At 42.4% G+C, this 20,949-nt stretch overlaps 1 protein-coding gene across 1 annotated transcript; it reads left to right on the forward strand.

Annotated features, from left to right (window-relative positions):
• Nucleotides 1–116: 116 nt before the first annotated feature.
• Nucleotides 117–16,260, forward strand: LOC130907093 (integrin-linked protein kinase-like). Its single transcript, XM_057821971.1, has 13 exons — nt 117–178; nt 276–389; nt 7,968–8,133; nt 8,211–8,306; nt 9,658–9,754; nt 9,876–9,959; nt 10,045–10,127; nt 12,761–12,870; nt 13,062–13,189; nt 13,271–13,392; nt 13,566–13,665; nt 15,082–15,212; nt 15,302–16,260. The coding sequence occupies exons 2-13, from the start codon at nt 301–303 to the stop codon at nt 15,449–15,451; spliced, it is 1,356 nt and encodes a 451-aa protein (XP_057677954.1). The 5' UTR covers nt 117–178; nt 276–300; the 3' UTR covers nt 15,452–16,260.
• The last annotated feature ends 4,689 nt before the right edge of the window (nt 16,261–20,949 follow it).

A 20,949-nucleotide genomic window follows, 5' to 3' on the forward strand; every position in this document is an offset into this window, starting at 1 on the left:
TATAATTTGTGCAGCAGGGGGTGTCCGAGCTCCATCACTGCGGACCGTCCCATCCACTGGGCGCTCCCTGGATATCACCCCCAACCACCGGGGCGGGGCGATGTCTCGCGCCCGCAGCCTTTCCTCATTTATGGGGTAGAACTTTTTAAAGACTGGGTGGGGAAACGAAGGAGTAACGGTAGGTTCTTTTAATTCATTTCTTTGCGACTTGTTCTTTCAAAAATTTCCCCAACTTTAGCTACATTTCAATCAAAATTTTAATTATTTTTTTTCAGGCCGCACATCATACTCCAAATAGACATGGATGATATCTTCACACTCTGTCGAGAGGGCAACTCTGTGGCGGTTCGCCTGTGGCTAGACAACACGGAGAATGACCTCAATTTAGGGTGAGTGGACAGAACTAAAAGGGGGGAGGGAAGTGTGCTATCAAATAGTTTCCATTTCGGTAAAAAATATGGATTGACAGGTTTAATGACGTCACCTTCATACAATCGAGTGTTCAATAAACAGCAGCATTCCCAGAAAGGAAGCTCATTCCCGAGCCAGGCCATATATGTATGTTGACAGCCCTCATATCCTGTGTAGGCGGGGTCACGTCAACACATAGAGGAGGGCTCACTGTTCCCATGTTTGCCATCACTGCAAGTGGAATGCTCTTGATGAGCTGCTTGGGAATATTTCGCCCCCTCCTCTTTCTCAACTGCTCCGAGATTCTTTTTATAACTCATAAATTCACAGACAGTGTGACGTCACTTTGCAGCAGGGATCCCCAGACTGGTGGTGCGAGTCATGCGTCGGATTCAAGGTGTAATGGGAAACCCAGAGATGACAACAACAGAAATGTCTACAGGGCTATAAAATGCTGATTCTGCCGGCAGTTGTCCACTGTGCGTAAAAAAGAGTGACAGGCATTCCCCTTTTCCGCACGCAGACGTTGTTTATCAGCGCACAGGCGTCCGGTAGGATTACGACCACCCGTGGAATGGGGAAGCATACACTGCAGTCTAAATAAAGATTGGCATAAGAGGAACATAAGCATCTATCAGCCTTTGCGTTTCACACATAATTCCAAAAAAAGCAAGGGTGTAGGTTTGGGCTCAACATTGGTAGGGACGATGTGACAGCATAACATACATGTACCGGTACATTTTTTGCTGGGGATGGGACAATAATAAGACCAAACAGATTGGGTAAACGGGGGTCAGGGCTACATTTTTATGAATATGAATATAAGTAATTGATAGGCTAACTGATCATTCCAAAACAAATCTGTATTGAGTTATACCAGTGCTTCTCAATTATTTTCTGTTACGCCCCTCATAGGAAGACACTATGCGCTCATGCGCTGGTCCTCACGGGAAATGCAGCCTTCAAAAAACTACCGCTTTTGTCCACCAGCGTCGCTAAAATCGACCAAAACTGAAAAGTTACCAAGTGTTGCTTTAAGACCACAGTAACAGAACAACAATGAAAATTGGGTAGAAGGGGGTAAACCTCGGTTCACTACATTTCTCACAGTTTAATTAACGTTAACATCAGAAAACACATACAAAAGTGACGGACACTTCTCTCTAAGCAGCTTCGTACTCGGGTTTTGCAGGTCAGCAAATTCACACAGTTTAATGCAGTGTTTTTCAGCCTTTTCTGAGTCACGGCATGTTTTTACATAGGAAAAAATGTCGCGGCACACCACAAACCTAAAATGTTCCAAAATTACATCATGTACAGTATATTTAACTATCCAATAATTCCTCAATATTTATTCTAACTAAGTGTGACTTGAGCCTGTTTAGATGAACGCAAAGCTGAAATCCTGGCTGGAATTGAAGAAAGACTCACACGAAGCTCTTCAACAGCTCGTTGTCTCCGGTTTTTTTTTTTTTTTATTGCAGTTAGGCTTGAAAAGCTCAGACTTATCAGACAGGGACTTTAGCAATGTCTTTAACCGCATCAGGGCCGAGCATCTCACTGGCAATGACTTTGCACTGCAGGGGCGGACTGGTAATCCGTGGGTTCTGGAGGATCACAGAACGGCCGTTGCCCTCAACGGCTGGTGTTCTGACAAATTTTGCAACCCATCAAAAATTGCTACCTTGCGGTTTTGCGCATGCGCGTAACGTTAAAAATGGCCGCGAATGCAGCGATTCCAAAGTAAACACTACAAACTTTCTTTAAAGAAAGGAATATTTACTTAAGTTTGAACATGTAAAGACATGTACAAAGGTTCTCAGACACATCCTACCATGTTAGCTGCACACAGCAACTGCACCCCACGCTCTCACTGTTAACGACTTCGCCGTGTCATTAAGTATTAATTTACGCCATTTTCGCGTTGCACATGTATGTTTATGATGTATCTAGTTTAGTTAGCACCTTTGGATAACATTGAGAGTCCAATTGCATGTAAAAGAGGGCTTTTTCAGTGCCACAAAAGCTTTGGGAGCAAAATTTTATGAGGGAGCAAATTTTGACAGAACACCCGGCGGCCGCCATTCATTATACATCACTGTTTTTATCCCCCTAGCCCAGTGCTTCTCAATTATTTTCTGTCACGCCCCCCCAAGGAAGACGTAAATGTTTCGCGCCCCCCCAAACTCTCTGCCGCCACTGTAAATATTATCATTTGTCTATAAAATTACTATTATAAATACGCATCTGCCTAACATTGTGTCCTTTTTTTCTAATAAAAAAAAAAGTAACACAGATCAACTTATAATAAAGTATAACTTTATTAACATTGTTTTGTTTGTAACAGAGAATACTTGACGTACATCAATTTACCTGAATTTAAAAAAAAAAAAAATTCACATCCAAACTAAAAAATACACTCAAGGTACATTTTTGACCATTTGATACAGAAAAATAAAATGTAATAAAATCAGTAAATAATACCAAATTAAAATTGATTAGAAACATTCACTCATGAGGACAATGTGCCAAAAAATTTGACCGAAAAAACAAATCTGAATAAAACGGGAAAAAAAGTGTCCTTGGACAGGACAGTTTTTATTTTTGCTGCTCACAGTATTTACCTCCTTTGCAATGGTGTGGAGTTATTTTGCAATTAGCAGGCTAACAATGCTCACTGGCTTACTGATATAACACTGACAAAGCAGGACGATTGTTGGCAATATTCGGCACGTTTTCACTGAAAAAATCAAGCGGCTTAACAATGAGATTGGGGTCTAATGTCTTTAAGTGGCGTCTTAATTGATTTGGCTTCTTGCTGTCTGCTATAATTATTTTTAGACACAGTAAACAGTGGTCTTTCATCATCACCCACTGTATTAAAAGTCAAAGCTAAAAGGCAAACGGCACGAAAAAAGCGCATTAACGGCGGCCGAGGTAGAACCATAGGTGAGGGCAGTCGTCGTGACGATCCCAAGCCGAAAATGGCACTTCTCAGGCGGCGACATGAGAACCGGACAAAACAGTGGGTCGCTGCGTGAGTGAGTCCGGTCGGAAAACGGCTTTCGAAAACGGCGGTGGCACACTGCTATTCATATCTGTTGTCTGTGTGTGCTGAGTGCTCTTCCTTAGTTCAAAAATACTGCGCGCACTCTGAAAATGAGAGCGCCACTGCCACCTACTGAGTGGATGTGCAAGTACACTTTATTCCAGTACGGCAAAAAAAAAAAAAAAAAAAAAACATGTTCCCCGAGGTCACATGCGCCCCCCCCGGCATTGCTCTGCGCCCCCCCAGGGGGGCGCGCCCCACTATTTGAGAAGTACTGCCCTAGCCTCTGATTATCTACAGTTTGCATCCAATCCGACAGGTGGCAGCAATGCGCCTGCTGTTCATCACCAGTCTGATAGAAGAACGAAGAAAGCACAAAGTAGCCTTTATTGGTTCTTTGTGGAAGCAAACTAGCGACGAGCGTCAATGCACAATATGGATGGTGGTGGCAAAAAACAGAAAAGAGAAGGGTGGCGCGGAGAAGGTTAGGGAGAAAAAAATAAAGAAACAGGAGAGCCAAGCAATAAAATGTCATAAGTTGACAAATATTTTCGCAAGCAGCAGTCCATACAACGGCCACGTCGGGTAACAGCAGCTCAGCCCCCGGCGATGGTGAGAGGGGGAGCGGGAGCCGCTCTGACGTACAGCCGGTGCAGGGAGAGAGAAAAGAAGAGGGAGGGTGTAATGATAAGCTGGTGGAAGTTCCCCAGACAAGCGCAGGGCAGGTAAAAAGGGAAAAAGAGGGTCACCTGCTCGGTATACTGGCAATTGTTATCCACCAGTTAGCTACATTTTAAATGAAATAAATGACAATTAAAGGGTTAGTGCCAGCTAGTCCGTTTGCAATCGTGTCAAGTTACACTATGCTAGTCCTACTATCACTCTCCCAAGGAAAAATATTTTAGCTGTAAAACAACGTATGCACACGCAACAGCAATATTAATTCAGAAGAAATATAACAAAATATTAATAAAATGAATGATTTTACTTTAAAGTTTAGTTAGTTAAATTGATATGATATATATTTTTAATCATGTATATATCGTTTTGTTTTCTGATTAATACTTTCCAATGAAGGTTATGTATCCAGGATTTTTCTTGAAATGTTTATTGTATTTTCACTGAAATTTATTATTTGTATGGCAAGATTAATTATGGCAGGGGTCTACAAACCGGTCCTCAAGGGCCGCTGTGGGGCCTGGTTTTTGTTTCAACCGATCGAGTACCGACAGTTCAACCAATGAAGTTTCTGCTAAAACAAGCAGCACCTGACTGCAATCAACTGATTACACCTGTAAGACACCAGATTGGTGCATAGGTGTCGTCTTGTTTTGTTGGAATAAAATCCTGCGCCCTCTGCGGCCCTATGTGGAATGGTTTGGAGACCACTGAATTATGGCATAAACAATGAAATCATTTTATAGACAGAGATATATAGAGATATATTGTAATCAATTGGATACATAAAACTTGCTTTGAAAAATAAATTCTTTCATTTATTTTTTCAGGTTGATCATAGAGCTAGTACAGAAAATGAAGCCTTGCAATACTTTGAGCGCCCCAAGTCAGACAGTCACAGTCTAGACACATTTTCTTCATTTTCTCTCAAAGTGCACGAAATTGATGCATTTTACAATAAAATGTAAAAAAAAAATGATAATAAAAAGGTCTCGGGGGGGGGGGGGGGGGGGCATGCCCTTGGACCCCCTAGGGCAGGGGTGTCCAAACTTTTTGCAAAGGGGGCCAGATTTGGTGTGTTAAAAATGTGGGGGGCCGACCTTGGCTGACGTCCTTTACGTAGAACAATATATTTAAGCAAATTTTAGCAAGCCACTGTGTGTGTCACATTTGCTTTATTATTTTTTTTAAATTTATCATTTCAACAATCTCAAAACCAGCCTTTGTGGCTTACTCTTTCAAATCTCGGGCTCTTGCGAAATACTGCTGCTGTGAAATTAAACTAGCTTCAAGTTGCTTCAGTTTTTCGCTATGTATCTTCCCTGTAATCTTGTCATACATGTCAGCCTGTCTTGTTTGGTAATATCGCCTCACATTGAACTCTTTAAAAGCAGCGACTGTCTCTTTGCAAATGAGGCAGACACAGTTGTTGTGTATTTTAGAGAAAAAATAGTCCAATTTCCACCTATCCTTGAAGCATCGGCCATCGCAATCAACTCTCTTTTTTTTGTTGATTGTCGCCATTTTAGAAAATTGGGAGTAAAGGGTCAAACAGGGTAATGTTGCGTGGAGTGCCGCTGCCTTTTAGTGGGTAAATGAGGAGCAGCATTTAGTGTGTAAGCTACTTCATATGCTGGTAGCAGTGCTGCTGACCAATTTATTAAGTCTGCGTGTGGGCCAGACGTTATTGATTTTATGACAGAGGCTGGGGGCCGGATTAAATTTGTCCACGGGCCACATTTGGCCCCCGGGCCTGACTTTGGACATGCCTGCCCTAGGGGGTCTGTGTTTCCCTTCATATAGCGATTCTTGTGGGCTGGGCCGAGTCAAAGTCCAGGGCTGCTTTTTAGTCCCAGTCCGCCCCTGCTTTGCAGGCAGGTAGTATTCATTTCTCTGCCACAATGTGGGACTTTTTTAATTTAGCAACAAGTTAAGCAACAAGGTAACTGGCTTTGAGGGCTTTTTCATTTACTTTTGGAGTTTTTCTCAAAAAACTCTGTTTTCACATCGACTTGTTTTGAAGCGACAGGTGTTTCGTTTGGAGACGACGTTTAAGCTTGTTTGGCACAATGGCGCTGTTGGATAGCTGCCCGTGTCGCATTCAAGAACTGCTCTGATTTCTAGCCAGCAGCCACCTTTCTGTCCTTGACAATGTGTTGGAATAAAACACAGGAGGAGGATTTACGGTCGTCACATATGGATAAAATAGAAAGAACACTTTCTTGTATATCGACACTTGACGAGTCTAATCCAATGATTTACAATAGACGTGCTGGGTAATCCAATGATTTACAGTAGACGTCCTGGTGTCCACATTGCCGCGGACAGCAAGGTGGCCAGAAATCCGAGCAGTTCTTGAATGTGACACGAGCAGTACCTCCCTCATTTACATACAACCGAAATCTTCTACCTAGTCCTTCCTTCCTTCTGCAACTCCGCCCGACGACGTTAAAAATGCGAAATTGGATCATTTCTTGCTGCACACCTGACAATCTCTCACACCACACCGGTTGAAAAACACTGGTTTAATGTTATGCAAACTCTGATGCAGGTTTTAGCAAAATTTCAGTAGCAAAATTAGTGGTGTGTTCCCCACCTCCATAACGTTGACATCTTTTTACATTACTTACAGTGGCTGCTGCTGGCATAATTTTTTTTTTTTTTTTTAATATCCCTCCTCTTTGAAGGGGGCGGATGAGGCGGCATGTTGTATTTTCGTCGGGTCAGTGAGTTTGTGTGTGTGTGTGGGGGGGGGGGGGGGGGGATCAAGTCATCAGCCAATCAAACGTGAGTTTGAAGGGGAAAAAATGGACTAGCACATTCAGCAAGTGAAGAATGGGTAAATATAAGTGTGAACATAATAAAAATAATTCCCTTAAAATTGGAGGGTCAATTGTATCCTTACAACATATGGGAAGGCAATCTAAATGACCTATATAACTGAACTCATTATAAAATTCAAATAAGGTTGCTTGAAAGTTGGTGGGGACAATACGAGCATCCTGAAAAGTTGGTAGTGTTATGTCCCTACCGTCCCTATGCAAACTTACGCCTTTGCAAACAAGGCTGACACACTATCCACGTTTACATGCTTTTATTCATACCGATTCAAATCATTCCGAATGGAAATTTCACATCAGCTGTTTACATGTCACTTCATCTATTCCGATCCAGCGTTTACTTGTGACTGCCTTTATTCCGAAAGGACGTTTGACAACTGCCGTCTGAAACAAAACTTCAGAATGATACGCCGTTCATTTAAAAAGTTGTGTGGGTGCGCTGTGCGTGTGCTTGGCAGCCATGTTGCAAGTGACGTTACTTACGTCACCAAGTGACGTCACCACGTCAGTACGGAGTATGCGCAGAAAGAACGCAACCAGACACCATTCCGCTTCCCTGTTTACATGATATAATTTTACTTCTAATCGGTTTGGGAAAAGGAATATTCCACCCCTGTGAATTGGAATGAAATTCCATTCGGTTTGGGCCTGTTCATTCCGAATGAGGTCTTTATATGGAACACATTTATTCGGTTTGAACAAATATTCCGATTGTAATTGGAATATTTGGCTCCATGTAAACGTGGCAAGTGGCACAGACAGCAAAGGACGTGGCTGTTAAATGTCACGATGTTCCAAGATTCCCTTTCTCTGATTCTTCAAAAACTGCCGCAACAATCTTCTTTTACACAGCAACCCGGCCAAATTGTCACAGATAGCCCCTTTCAGAGATTCCGCAAAACAGGTCTCGGTTTTTCCAGCTTTAAGAAATAAAAACCACTTGAAAGGGCGACGTCAAAGAGGCTTGACAGTACACAGTATCTCACCAGGGATGACCACGGCTTCAGCCCGCTGCATTGGGCGTGCCGGGAGGGACGTGGCGGCGTAGTGGACATGCTCATCATGAGGGGCGCCCGGGTCAACGTCATGAACCGTGGGGATGACACCCCCTTGCACCTAGCGTCCAGTCATGGCCACGTGGATATTGTGGCTAAGGTACGCAATTGTCACGTGCCAAGTTCGATGTTGTCACAAGTGATGGTGTGATGTCATCATGTTCACCTCGTGTGTAGTTGATTCAGTGCAAGGCCGATCCCAACACGGTCAACGAACATGGGAACACACCATTGCACTACGCGTGCTTTTGGGGGCAAGAGGCTGCTGCACAGGTACAAAACAATCCCAGTATGAATTTTTACACTTTTTGAGAGTTTACATGTCCCCTTCTGAAGAAAAATGGCATTACACTTTTGATTTGTTGCAATAAAAACATTTACCAGTCTTATCACTATTCCTTGATACTATTGCTGAAAATCAATATTTTTCTTCCACAAAAAAAAACAAAAAAACAAAAAAAAACCTAATCAGTTCATTAAAATCGATTCCTCGCACTGGCCTAATACATATAAATATAATTTTATTATACAGTATATAATTTTTACATTAAAGGGAACCTCGGACTTAAAGACTTATGGGCTCTAATAAACCACAATTGTTCTCTTTTACCAAAATATGTTATTAGAAACATAAAATATTTCCATTGATTTAAAAATCGATATTTAGTACATGTTTTTACCTAAGGAGGGCGCCATGTTTTATGCGCGCAATGGACGCTCGGAGTGTTGACATAGTTTGTCACTGTCACTAGATGAACACTACCGGGGTTACTGCAGTTCCTTCTACGCGGCGAGTACTTACTATTTATGTTTTTATTGAGTCTTTTATCACCTATTCATTGCTTCAAAATACTTTTTGCATGTGCTTCCCTCATACTTTTAAGCATTGTGTTTTCTTGAGAGAGCTTTAAAGCAGATTTGTTGATCTGTTGACCACAATAGTCACGTAGCATATTTAAACCACCCTTATTTGGTATTACTAGATTTAAGTATTTTCTTAAGGCATCTTTAGTATGTTTTGTCTGTTTGCATCTAAACAAAACAAGCTGAAAGCGCACGGTAGTACTTTAGGTGTCAAATTCACCTCTTGTAGAACTTTTCGCACATGTAGCTCATTTTGGTAGAACGTTTTTGTTTTGTTTTTTGTCCGACTTGTCTTGTCTCATCCCGTCTTTCCTGTTCATTTTTCTCTTGTTGCTCGTTTGGTGAAATATCAACAGTGCTGTCATCATGCTCATTAATGTTCCTCTCGAGTTCAAAGTGAAAGAGTTGAACAGATGACATGTTTATGTCACTAAAGTTATACTCTGGAAGCCCGGCAGCGTAACCATGTGACGTCACCGCCCTGCGACATCAACAAGAATGGCGACCAACTAATTTTACACAAACTGTATAAAAACGAATACATCAAGACGGGTTTCAATATCAAATTATTTTAACTCATAATTACGTTTAACTTCTAAGAACTACAAGTCTTTCAATCCGTGGATCCCTTTAAATCACTCTGCTTGTATAATTAATTAGAGGGTATTTTTTGGTTTTCGGTTGAAAAAATAAAAGGAATGTTCACGATATACAGTACATGACATTTTTTGGCTAAAATTCCAAATTAATGTGTGTTTAGGATCTGGTGGTGAGCGGTGCTCAGGTGTGTGTGTGCAACAGGTACGGACAGACTCCTCTAGACAAGGCCAAGCCTCACCTCAGGCAACTGCTTCAAGGTACGCAGCGGAATCATGAACTCATTGACGTTAATGCCAGCCAACTACTTTTCAAATATTCGTACGATTATAGATCAGTATAATGAAGTATTGACAAGGCTTGTGTGCTTCATTCATTCAGAGAGGGCCGAAAAACTGGGCCAGAGTTTGACCAAAGTTCCTTACAAAGAAACCTTCTGGAAGGGCACCATGAGGACCAAACCTCGTCAGTCAGCGCAAAATTTATACATACACACATGTTCCTTGATTATAATTTAATATGTTTTTGTATTTTTTTAATTTGCTTTCAGGTAATGGCACGCTCAACAAGACCGAAATTGATTACAAGCAACTTTCACTACTTGCAAAAATCAATGAAAACCACTCAGGAGAGGTTTGTGTCACCTGACCATATACACTACTGGCCCAAAATATTGGCACCGCTGCAGTTCTGTCAGATAATGCTCAATTTCTCCCAGAAAATGATTGCAATTACAAATGCTGTGGTAGTAATATCTTCATTTATTTTGCTTGCAATGAAAAAACACAAAAGAGAATGAGAAAAAAAAATTGATCATTATCATATTACACAATACTCCAAAAATGAGTCGGAAAAAAGTATTGGCACCCTTTAAAAAGTCATGTGATGCCTCTCTAATTTGTGTAATTAACAACACCTGTTACTTACCTGTGGCACATAACAGGTGGTGGCAATGACTAAATCACACCTGCACCCAGTTAAAATGGATTAAAGTTGACTCAACTTCTGTCCTGTGTCCTTGTGTGTACCACATTGAGCATGGAGAAAGGAAAGAAGACCAAAGAACTGTCGGAGGACTTGAGAAGCAAAATTACGAGGAAGCATGGGCAATCTCAAGGCTACAAGTCCATCTCCAAAGACCTGAATGTTCTTGTGTCTACCGTGCGCAGTGTTATCAATAAGTGTAAAGCCCATGGCACCGTGGCTAACCTCCCTAGATGTGGACGGAAAAGAAAAATTTACGAGCGATTTCAACGAAAGATTGTGCGGATGGTGGATAAAGAACCTCGACTAATATCCAAACAAGTTCAAGCTGTCCTGCAGTCCATGGGTACAACAGTCGGCATCTGAATGAAAGGGATTCTATGGTAGGATACCCAGGAAGGCCCCACTTCTGACCCAGAGACATAAAAAAGCCAGGCTGGAGTTTTCCAAAACTTACCTGAGAAAGCCAAAAACATTTTGGAAAAATGTTCTCTGGTCAAATAAGACAAAAGTAGAGCTTTTTGGGAAAAGGCATCAACATAGAGTTTACAGGAAAAAAAACAAGGCCTTCAAAGAAAAGAACACGGTCCTCACAGTCAAACATAGCGGAGGTTCCCTGATGTTTTGGGGTTGCTTTGCTGCCTCTCGCACTGGACTGCTTGGCAGTGTGCATAGCATTATGAAGTCTGAAGACTACCAACAAATTTTGCAGCATAATGTAGGGCCCAGTGAGAGCAAGCTAGGTCTCCCTCAGAGGTCATGGGTCTTCCAGCAGGGCAACAACCCAAAACACACTTCAAAAAGCACTAGAAAATGGTTTGAGAGAAAGCACTGTAGACGTCTAAAGTGGCCAGCAATTAGTCCAGACCTGAATCCCATACAACACCTCTGGAGAGATCTGAAAATGGCAGTTTGGAGAAGGCACCCTTCAAATCTTTGAGACCTGGAGCAGTTGGCCAAAGACGAATGGTCTAAAATTTCAGCAGAGCATTGTAAGAAACTCATTGATGGATACCGGAAGCGGTTGTTCGCAGTTACGTTAGGTATTAGGCTATTAGGCTGAGGGTGCCAATACTTTTGTCCGGCCCATTTTTGAAGTTTTGCGTAAAATGATAATGATTTAATTTTTTTTTATTCTCTTTTGTGTTTTTTCATTGCAAGCAAAATGGATGAAGATATTACTACCAAAGCATTTGTAATTGCAATCATTTCCTGGGAGAAATTGAGCATTATCTGACAGAATTGCGCCGGAAAAGGGTGGCATGCCCTCTCCGGGTCGGGGATGAGATCCTGCCCCAAGTGGAGGAATTTAAGTATCTTGGGGTCTTGTTCACGAGTGAGGGTAGGAGGGAGTGGGAGATTGATAGGCGGATCAGCGCAGCGTCTGCAGTGATGCGGACTCTGCACCGGTCCGTTGTGGTGAAGAAGGAGCTGAGCCAAAAAGCAAAGCTCTCGATTTACCGGTCGATCTACGTTCCTACCCTCACCTATGGACACGAGCTGTGGGTCGTGACCGAAAGAACAAGATCCCGGATACAAGCGGCCGAAATGAGTTTCCTCCGCAGGGTGTCCGGGCTCTCCCTTAGAGATAGGGTGAGAAGCTCGGTCATCCGGGAGGGGCTTGGTGTCGAGCCGCTACTCCTCCGCGTTGAGAGGAGCCAGTTGAGGTGGCTCAGGCATCTGGTTCGGATGCCTCCTGGACGCCTCCCTGGAGAGGTGTTCCGGGCGTGTCCCTACCGGCGGGAGGCCCCGGGGTCGACCCAGGACACGCTGGAGAGATTATGTCGCTCGGCTGGCCTGGGAACGCCTTGGAATCCCGCCGGAGGAGCTGGCTGAAGTGGCTGGGGAGAGGGAAGTCTGGGCTTCCCTGCTAAAGCTGCTGCCCCCGCGACCAGACCCCGGAATAAGTGGAAGATGGATGGATGGATGGATGGATGGATGGATGGATGGATGGATGGATGGATGGATGGATGGATGGATGGATGGATGGATGGATGGATGGATGGATGGATGGATGGATGGATGGATGGATGGATGGATGGATGGATGGAAGGAAGGAAGGAAGGAAGGATGGAAGGATGGAAGGATAGATGGATGGATGGATGGATGGATGGATGGATGGATGGATGGATGGATGGATGGATGGATGGATGGATTGATTGATTGATTGCAGGGGTGCCAATACTTTTGGCCAGCAGTGTACCCGTGTGTGTTGGTCCAAGTTACTGTTGTGCAAGTGTTGTTCATAGTTGTGTTACATTGTAGGTATATGTATTGTGTAGAGTTGGCAGGGTCGCTGGCAGGGTGATGACGTGGTGGTGAAAGTGTTGCAGGTGAGGGAGTGGAGCACCAGGAAGAGCAGAGACTTCAGCGAGGAGCATCCCAAACTACGGTAAATTATTGAGCTCTACTGCCTGTATTCATGTTTAATTTACAAAAATGGGTAAAAGATATAAAGCACAGTAATAATCAGAAAGGAAAAAAGGACACTGCGATGACCCAAAAGGAACAAAAGGCATTTTCAAAAATTAACAGTGGCGAAAGTTCACTGTAGGTTGCTAATCTGTTAGCTTTTTGGTGCAGGATCTTCTCTCACCCCAACATCCTCCCAGTTCTTGGAGCATGTCAGTCCCCGCCGGCCCCACACCCAATCATCATCACACCTTATATGCCAAACGGATCCCTGTACAACCTCCTCCATGAGGGCACCAGTGAGTTTTCCCTCTCCTGTGTTTTATGAAAAAAAGAACGCAGCAAAGACTATTTGTGCATCTTTTCCGCATGGTCTTCAGCTCTCGTGGTGGACCAAAGCCAAGCAATTAAGTTCGCATCAGACGTGGCCAGCGCCATGACCTTCCTACATACGCTGGACCCCATGGTGGCGCGACTGTACCTCAACAGTAAACACATCATGGTGAGGTATTCAAGCAAGTCATGAGGATACTTTAAGTATGTGTTTCTAAAAAAATAATTTGAAGGGAGCACAGGATAATTATAATGAAAGTTAGGTAATGAAAGTTTGGCTAAACACCGCAAAATGTCGTTTACTTGAAAAAAATCCACGTTGCTGTTAATATCAACTGGCAGATTGATGAGGACATGACGGCCAGGATAAGCATGGCGGACGCAAAGTTCTCATTCCAGTGTGCTGGACGCATGTACTCTCCGGCCTGGATGGCCCCAGAAGGTAATAGTATGTTTTTCTACCAAAATTACTAGTCCCTCTCAAAAAATTAGCATATTGTGATAAAGTTCATTATTTTCTGGAATGTAAACTTCAGACTTTCATATATTTTAGATTCATTACACACAACTGAAGTAGTTCAAGCCTTTTATTGTTTTAATATTGATGATTTTGGCAAAAAAGTCAAGAAAAACCAAAAATCCCCATCTCAAAAAATTTGCATATAATGAAAAGGCACCCTCAAGCAAGAGGCTAAGACACAAAAAGAAATTTCTGAGCGAATAGGCTGTTCCCAGAGTGCTGTATCAAGGCACCTCAGTGGGAAGTCTGTGGGAAGGAAAAAGTGTGCCAGGAAACGCTACACAATCAGAAGAGTGGACCGCACCCTGAGAAAGATTGCGGAGAAGGGCCGATTCCAGACCTTGGGGGACCTGCAGAAACAGTGGACTGAGTCTGGAGGAGGAACATCCAGAGCCACCGTGCAAACGCGTGCGCTGGAAATGGGCTACAGGTGCTGCATTCCCCAGGTCAAGCCACTTTTGAACCTGAAACAGCGGCAGAAGCGCCTGACCTGGGCTACAGAGAAGCAGCACTAGACTGTTGCTCAGTGGTCCAAAGTACTTTATTCAGATGAAAGCAAATTTTGCATGTCATTCGGAAATCAAGGTGCCAGAGTTTGGAGGAAGACTGGGGCGAAGGAAATGCCAAAATGCCTGAAGTCCAATGTCAAGTACCTACAATCAGTGATGGTCTGGGGTGCCATATTAGCTGCTGGTGGTGGTTTACTGTGTTTTATCAAGGGCAGGGTCAATGCAGCTAGCTATCAGAAGATTTTGGAGCACTTCATACTTCCATCTGCTGAAAAGCTTTATGGAGATGAAGATTTCATTTTTCAGCACGACCTGGCATCTGCTCACAGTGCCAAAACCACTGGTAAGTGGTTTACTGAACATGGCATTACGGAGCTCAATTGCCCTCCCAACTCTCCTTACCTGAACCCCATAGAGAATCTGTGGGATATTGTGATTGCCTCCATGCCACGCCGCATTGAAGCAGTTATTTCTGCAGAAGGACTCCCGACCAAGTATTGAGTGTGTAGCTGATATGATTAATTGAAGGTTGACTTTTTTGTATTAAAAAACACTTTTTTGTATTGGTCGGATGAAATATGCAAATTTTTTGAGATAGGGATTTTTGTTTTTTCTTGACTTTTTAACCAAAATCATCAATATTAAAACAAAAAAAGGCTTGAACTACTTCAGTTGTGTGTAATGAATCTAAAACATATGAGTCTAATGTTTATCAGTACATTACAGAAAATAATTAACTTTATCATAAAATGCAAATTTTTTTTAGAAGGACTAGTAAATATAGGATAGCACATTTAAACACCTACATTATCTTCTTGTGGCATTTCAGCACTGCAGAAGCGCTCTGAGGACATCAACAGAAGATCAGCTGATATGTGGAGCTTCGCCGTGCTCCTGTGGGAGCTGGTCACCAGGGAGGTGCCCTTCGCCCACCTTTCACCCATGGAGATAGGCATGAAGGCGAGCACGTTTACTGCGAGAAGGAAGAAAAAAATGATTACCACCAACGTGTTTTCAATACTTGTGGTAACAGTGTGGCCTATTCTCAGGTGGCTCTGGAAGGCCTGCGACCGACCATCCCGCCGGGCATCTCGCCTCACATCTGCAAGCTGATGAGACTTTGCATGAACGAGGACCCTGCTAAGAGGCCCAAGTTTGACATGATCGTTCCCATCTTGGAAAAAATGCGAGACAAGTGAACTGTACTTTATCTGCTCAGTAGCTGTACGTTATGTAAATTAAGCCACGCATTTTTTCAGTAAATGAGTCTGTTACTTGTCTTTTCTGTTTGAGATGTAAGCTTTTGCTTTTTTATTGCAAGAGGTCACCAAAATGTCTGCTTTTTTATTCAAAGCAATTAATGTCAACAACAATAACGCCGTCATTTCACCAATATTCAATTAAATATATATAAATATTTATGGAAAACACCTTTCTTGGACATTCTGTCTCCATTTAGTGTCAATTTAGGTGGAATTGTGATGGTTCCCCAACAATTGGTCTTTGTCAGGTGACGTAACACATGCAACAGCTGCGGCGCATTGTGGGTCGAATCGCCATTTTGGTAGGGTCATCTATTGTAAACAACTGAACAGTGAGAATCGTCTTTGCTTTCATCGTTGTCTTTGATAAAATGGGACACTCGTGTTGTGTGAAAGGCTGCCATACTAAATCACACGACAAAAATGGCAGCAAAGTTGACCACGACCTAAGATTTTTTCGTTTTCCCACTTGGAAAAGAGGTTATGGACAGCAGGTTGAGGAACTAAAGAAGCGGCGTCGGATGGCCTGGGTCGCAGCGGTGAGACGGAAGGGCATCACTTTCGACACCATATCTGTTGTCAGAAGTGTACGATCTTAACAGGAACTATAACCATAAACATGATTCTTCAATGTGAAGGTGAAGAAGCCACAATGTTGGACAAGGTTGTCACTGTGTGCTGTGCCCTGACAAACCACTGCCCAACAATAGTTTAGTACAATTAGTTTGCTTTTCGTAGTATTTGTGCAAGCAAAGTTTTTTAGACATTTTTAGATGACTTAAACCTGTTTAATAAAGTATGTCAATGACAATTTTGAAGTCTTCTTGACTCTTTACCTCTCACGTACATAAAGAACTAGAGTTGGTTTTGATAATGAAAAGTACTTTTCTTTACTAATTACATTCAAACAATTTTGGGGAGATAAACACTGAATAGGAAATACGAGGTGTGCTAAAAAACGAGAAGCTTGACAGTTTTACTTTTTTAGATTTATAAATTTTTACTAAAATTCTCATATCAAAACACAGCAGCGGCACAATGGTAAACAGAAAATAGCAATGCAAGGAAATATAAAATATGTGCATACGAAGTAAAATAAATAACACTGGTTGCAGAATAACGTGTTCAAGTAAATTTGTCCCACTTCACAAGTCCTGCATTGAGAGAAGTGCACATCTTTGCATGGCAATGTCAACAATGAAACAATATATTGTGCAATATACATGAATGGCGTACCGCAAGCAACACGTCACTTCCGCTCATTAATATTCATGACGTTAGCTACTGTTGCTAAGGGACGACACGCACCGTTTGTCCCCATTAGACCCCAATCACCAACGTCACAAAATCATTAAATCACGTGATCGCTGTATTGTGCCGCCATATTGTCCGTCATTGTGTGTCCGTATTGTCAACGATCGTAGTTTCTAAAGGTGGCATCACTTGCAAATTATGGAAGCCCCGGTGCTTTCAGATGCTGTAAACTCATTGGATGAGTTGCATAAAAGCCGTCATTTGGAAAAGCTTTGGTCGATCCAGTCGCCAGATCCATATTTGATGCCCAAATCGATGTTTCCTCCCGTCCGGTCCTGTCCCATGCGTCAGAGCTCGTCCTGAGACCACAACATTTCCAGTCATACTCCAGTTAATCTCACGATGAGGAGTCGGGTACCCAAAATTGGCACCGGCCCGAATATAAACCAACATTTGGGAAGCTGAGCGTCACCGTTGTCACCATTGTAAAATGAAACCTGATCGGCGGTTCGACGACGGGCCGGTGTGTGCCGAAAAATAGCTGCCCCGCTGAAATGTCCCCCCTAACGGGAGCGCTTATTTATAACGCTTTATTGACGTGAAAACATCAAATGTTTTCATGGACGCATTACAGTAATGGATATACGACTGTAGGATCAGTTTTAAATAATTAAATTATACAAAATTTTAGTACTGTATTTTAGTAACAAATCGTGGACTGGACCACATAACCACCTTTGAACAGAAATGTATTAATCTACAGGTTTTCACAACCATATCCCAATGACAATCAGACAGGTATGACATTTATTAGTTCAAGCAGAGTAATACATATTCACGGTACAAAAAAGTAGTTTCCGTGTGGGCGCTCCCGTCAGGGGAGACATTTCACGCAGGGCGGCTATTTTTCGGCACAACACCTGTTGTTGCGCTCACCTTCTTGCTGCGCGACCGTGGCGACGAGCTTTGTAGTCTCCGTCTGAAGATGTCTGCGATCGTGTCAGCATCATATTGATGTTTTCGCTGCTGTCTAACGGCTGTCGACACAAACGCATCCCGGACAGAGATAAACAAACCGTGCTGCTTTAGAGATTTGCCCTTTTAACAATGGGCACACAGCAACTACTAAAATGACCGTTTATCTTCTCTGTTACTGCAACCAACCGCCACACATGCCTTCACCATTTTGATTAATCAATGTTAACGATTGTCAGGAAGGTTTTTGGGTTCGTTTACTAGACGGTGATTCTTCTGACAAGCAGAACAACACGCAGTAATAGGAGGAATGTACGAAGCGGTAATATGTAAACACGATGAGCTGATGGACAATATGGCGGCACCAGCCAGGGGGGCGGAGTTGTGACGTCACGTGATTGGGGTCTATAGGAAATGAATGAAAATCGTGTACGAAGATGTTTACAAAGCTAAACCTACCAATTCTCTCCGAAAATGATGTCCCTTGTGCCAAATTCACTTGCAAAAATGTGGAAGTACTGTACATAAAAATGTTCAGTTAAAGAGACGGCTTGAGTGTCGAGGGCTCAAAAAGACGAAAAAAAACGAGCCGACCTTAGCATAGCCTTAGCTATTTTATCAACACCTTTACCTCTTTGTCCTCTGAAAGACCATGCCAACCCAACAAAATGTTTACAGCATATCATGAAATGTGAATGGATTCACAGCGCTGCTGTTAAAAGTCACCGCAAGTTGATTCATTCTTCACATTTTTTCCTCACGAGTTTTTGGTTTCGGGAAACGTATGAAGAAAACATCCTTCATATGTCGTAATGTCTAGAGTCTTTTCTACAAGTTCCAAAAAAGCAATGTGTGAAAGATTACCGGGGAAAAGTAGCAGAATTAACATTGTTTCTATGCGAGGGCGGGTCTATAATGTCCCACTTCTGCTTTACTTCCGCTTTACGATGTGACGTCACGGTCTAAAAATAGCATGCGTGCGGTTCGCCGTTTGCATGTCGTTATGACAGTTCCTTCACCTGTTTTAGTCATGTGATGTTTAAGATGATATTCAAGGTACAATTCAAGTTCAACAATGTTCAAGAGCTGTATCATGTTTCTGAGAGGAGCAACGAGAGCTGATCCAAAAGTCTTCTTTAGCGGTCTGTGTTGTCGCAGTCCTGCGGTCGAAATGCGAAGAGATCCTGCACCCAGCCATTCGTGAGCCATCAGTTTCGAAAGATTTATAGTTTTTAAACTGTTTATATGTGTAAGCGCTGATACCGCAAACGAGGTAGTTTGTTATATCCACCGATGAAGTTGGAGGCACTAATGTGGCGTCGGAGCTCCAGCAGTGGCGCCTCCAGAAATTTTGCATAGGGGTGGCCAGATGGGGCCACAAAATCTTGGGGTGGCACACCAAAACTAAAAGCCATGATTTCAGGTTTTCATTATATTATTGCAGTAAAAAGGTCAGGGGAAAACTATCAGAAAGACTTAAGGACACGGCTACTGATATACTTTGGTGTATTGTGTAATATTTGATGTTACTAATGATTTAATGTGCATAGTCCATAACTGTCCAGTCAACATTTTGAGTTCCACAACAATTCTGTTTTATTGCGTTATTTATATATTAGGCATAAGGTGTACAAAAAAAAAAAAAAGTAATTAATCGTAATTCATCGCAATTCAAACCATCTCTAAAATATGCCATATTTTTCTGTAAATTATTGTTGGAATGGAAAGATAAGACAGATATATACATTCAACATACTGTACATAAGTACTGTATTTGTTTATTATAACAATAAATCCACAAGATGGCATTAACATTATTAACATTCTTTCTGTGAAAGGGATCCACGGACAGAAACACTTGTAATTCTTAAAGGATGAATGTGAGTTTGTATATTGTGACTAAATATTGCCATCTAGTGTATTTGTTGAGCTTTCAGTAAATGATACTGTAGCGACTTAACTGTTCTGCCCAAATGCATGATGGGAAGTGCAACCATGACTGTGCGTACTGGTATGAATTGATATATCTTCTCTGCGTTGGGTACACTACAGGGTGTTAAGTAAAAAGATCAACTCCTGTCATTCTTCCACACGTCGCTTCCCACAATATTTATAGTTGCTGTGGGAGAGATGATAAAGCTTTTGCCAATTAAAATCACGGCCCCAATGAATGCTTGTATCTACTCCACTCTGCCTCTTACCTCTGTATATAAGTAAAACGGCGCCATTGTAGGCTGTTTGCGGCAATGCGTGAATGAGTCGTACTGCAAATGCGTTAGTGGCGATAAATATTTTCACGTGATTAATTGACAAATTAATTACCGCCCGTTAACGCGATAAATTTGACAGCCCTACATTTAACAAAACAAAATAAATGCATTCATTTGGGATGAAATGCATAACTGATGCTACAACAATCTAACGATATACTGGCAAGAGGGGTGGCCAGTGGGGTGGCCAACCAATTTATAGGGGTGGCCGTGGCTACCCCTGGCCACCCCCTGGTGACGCCACTGAGCTCCAGTCTTTTTTTTTTTGTAGGGAGGTCGTAGGGTCTATATTATTGATTGGCCTGGCCTCCTTGATAAGTTTGTCCCTGTACGGTATCCTCTCATCCTTCTTATTCCTCTCCAGACTGGCGACTGAGCAAAAAGTTTTAAAACTGTTTAAAAACTCACTTCTTCACCGGCTACTCCTGTTCTGGTTTGTTTAGTATGTTTACGTCCGCGGTACACCCAAAATGGCGTCTGGGGGCGTGTCCGCTAGTTTGGGCACGTGACTGACAAAGACCGATTCCGACATGACACAAAAACTTACAAAACAAAGTTCCTGCTCTAACTTGTGCTTCAAACACAAACTCACACAACTTGGAAAACTAAATAGAAAAAAGACAAATATATAATGATTTTAAAGCTCTTACCTCAACCATATTCCGTCGTTGTCAAGACAAGGGATAAAACGTGGATATTTGCCTGGATTGTCTCCATAATTGTTTTTTCACTTTTATTCCTTGGCAAATTATTATATGTGTTTCGTTATCAGTCACGTATCATAATTTGATTTGTTTTAGGGGCACGGAATCATACTGTGACACTGTTATTTGTCGCCAAAATAACGGATGGTTTTAATTGTGTAAAGTTTGACACTTTGTTTCACACGGACTTTTTATATGGTCACACAAAGAACAGACGTGAGGGGGAAATAAA

The sequence above is a fragment of the Corythoichthys intestinalis genome, chromosome 18 (assembly GCF_030265065.1).
Source record: "Corythoichthys intestinalis isolate RoL2023-P3 chromosome 18, ASM3026506v1, whole genome shotgun sequence".
Taxonomy (NCBI): Eukaryota; Metazoa; Chordata; class Actinopteri; order Syngnathiformes; family Syngnathidae; genus Corythoichthys; species Corythoichthys intestinalis.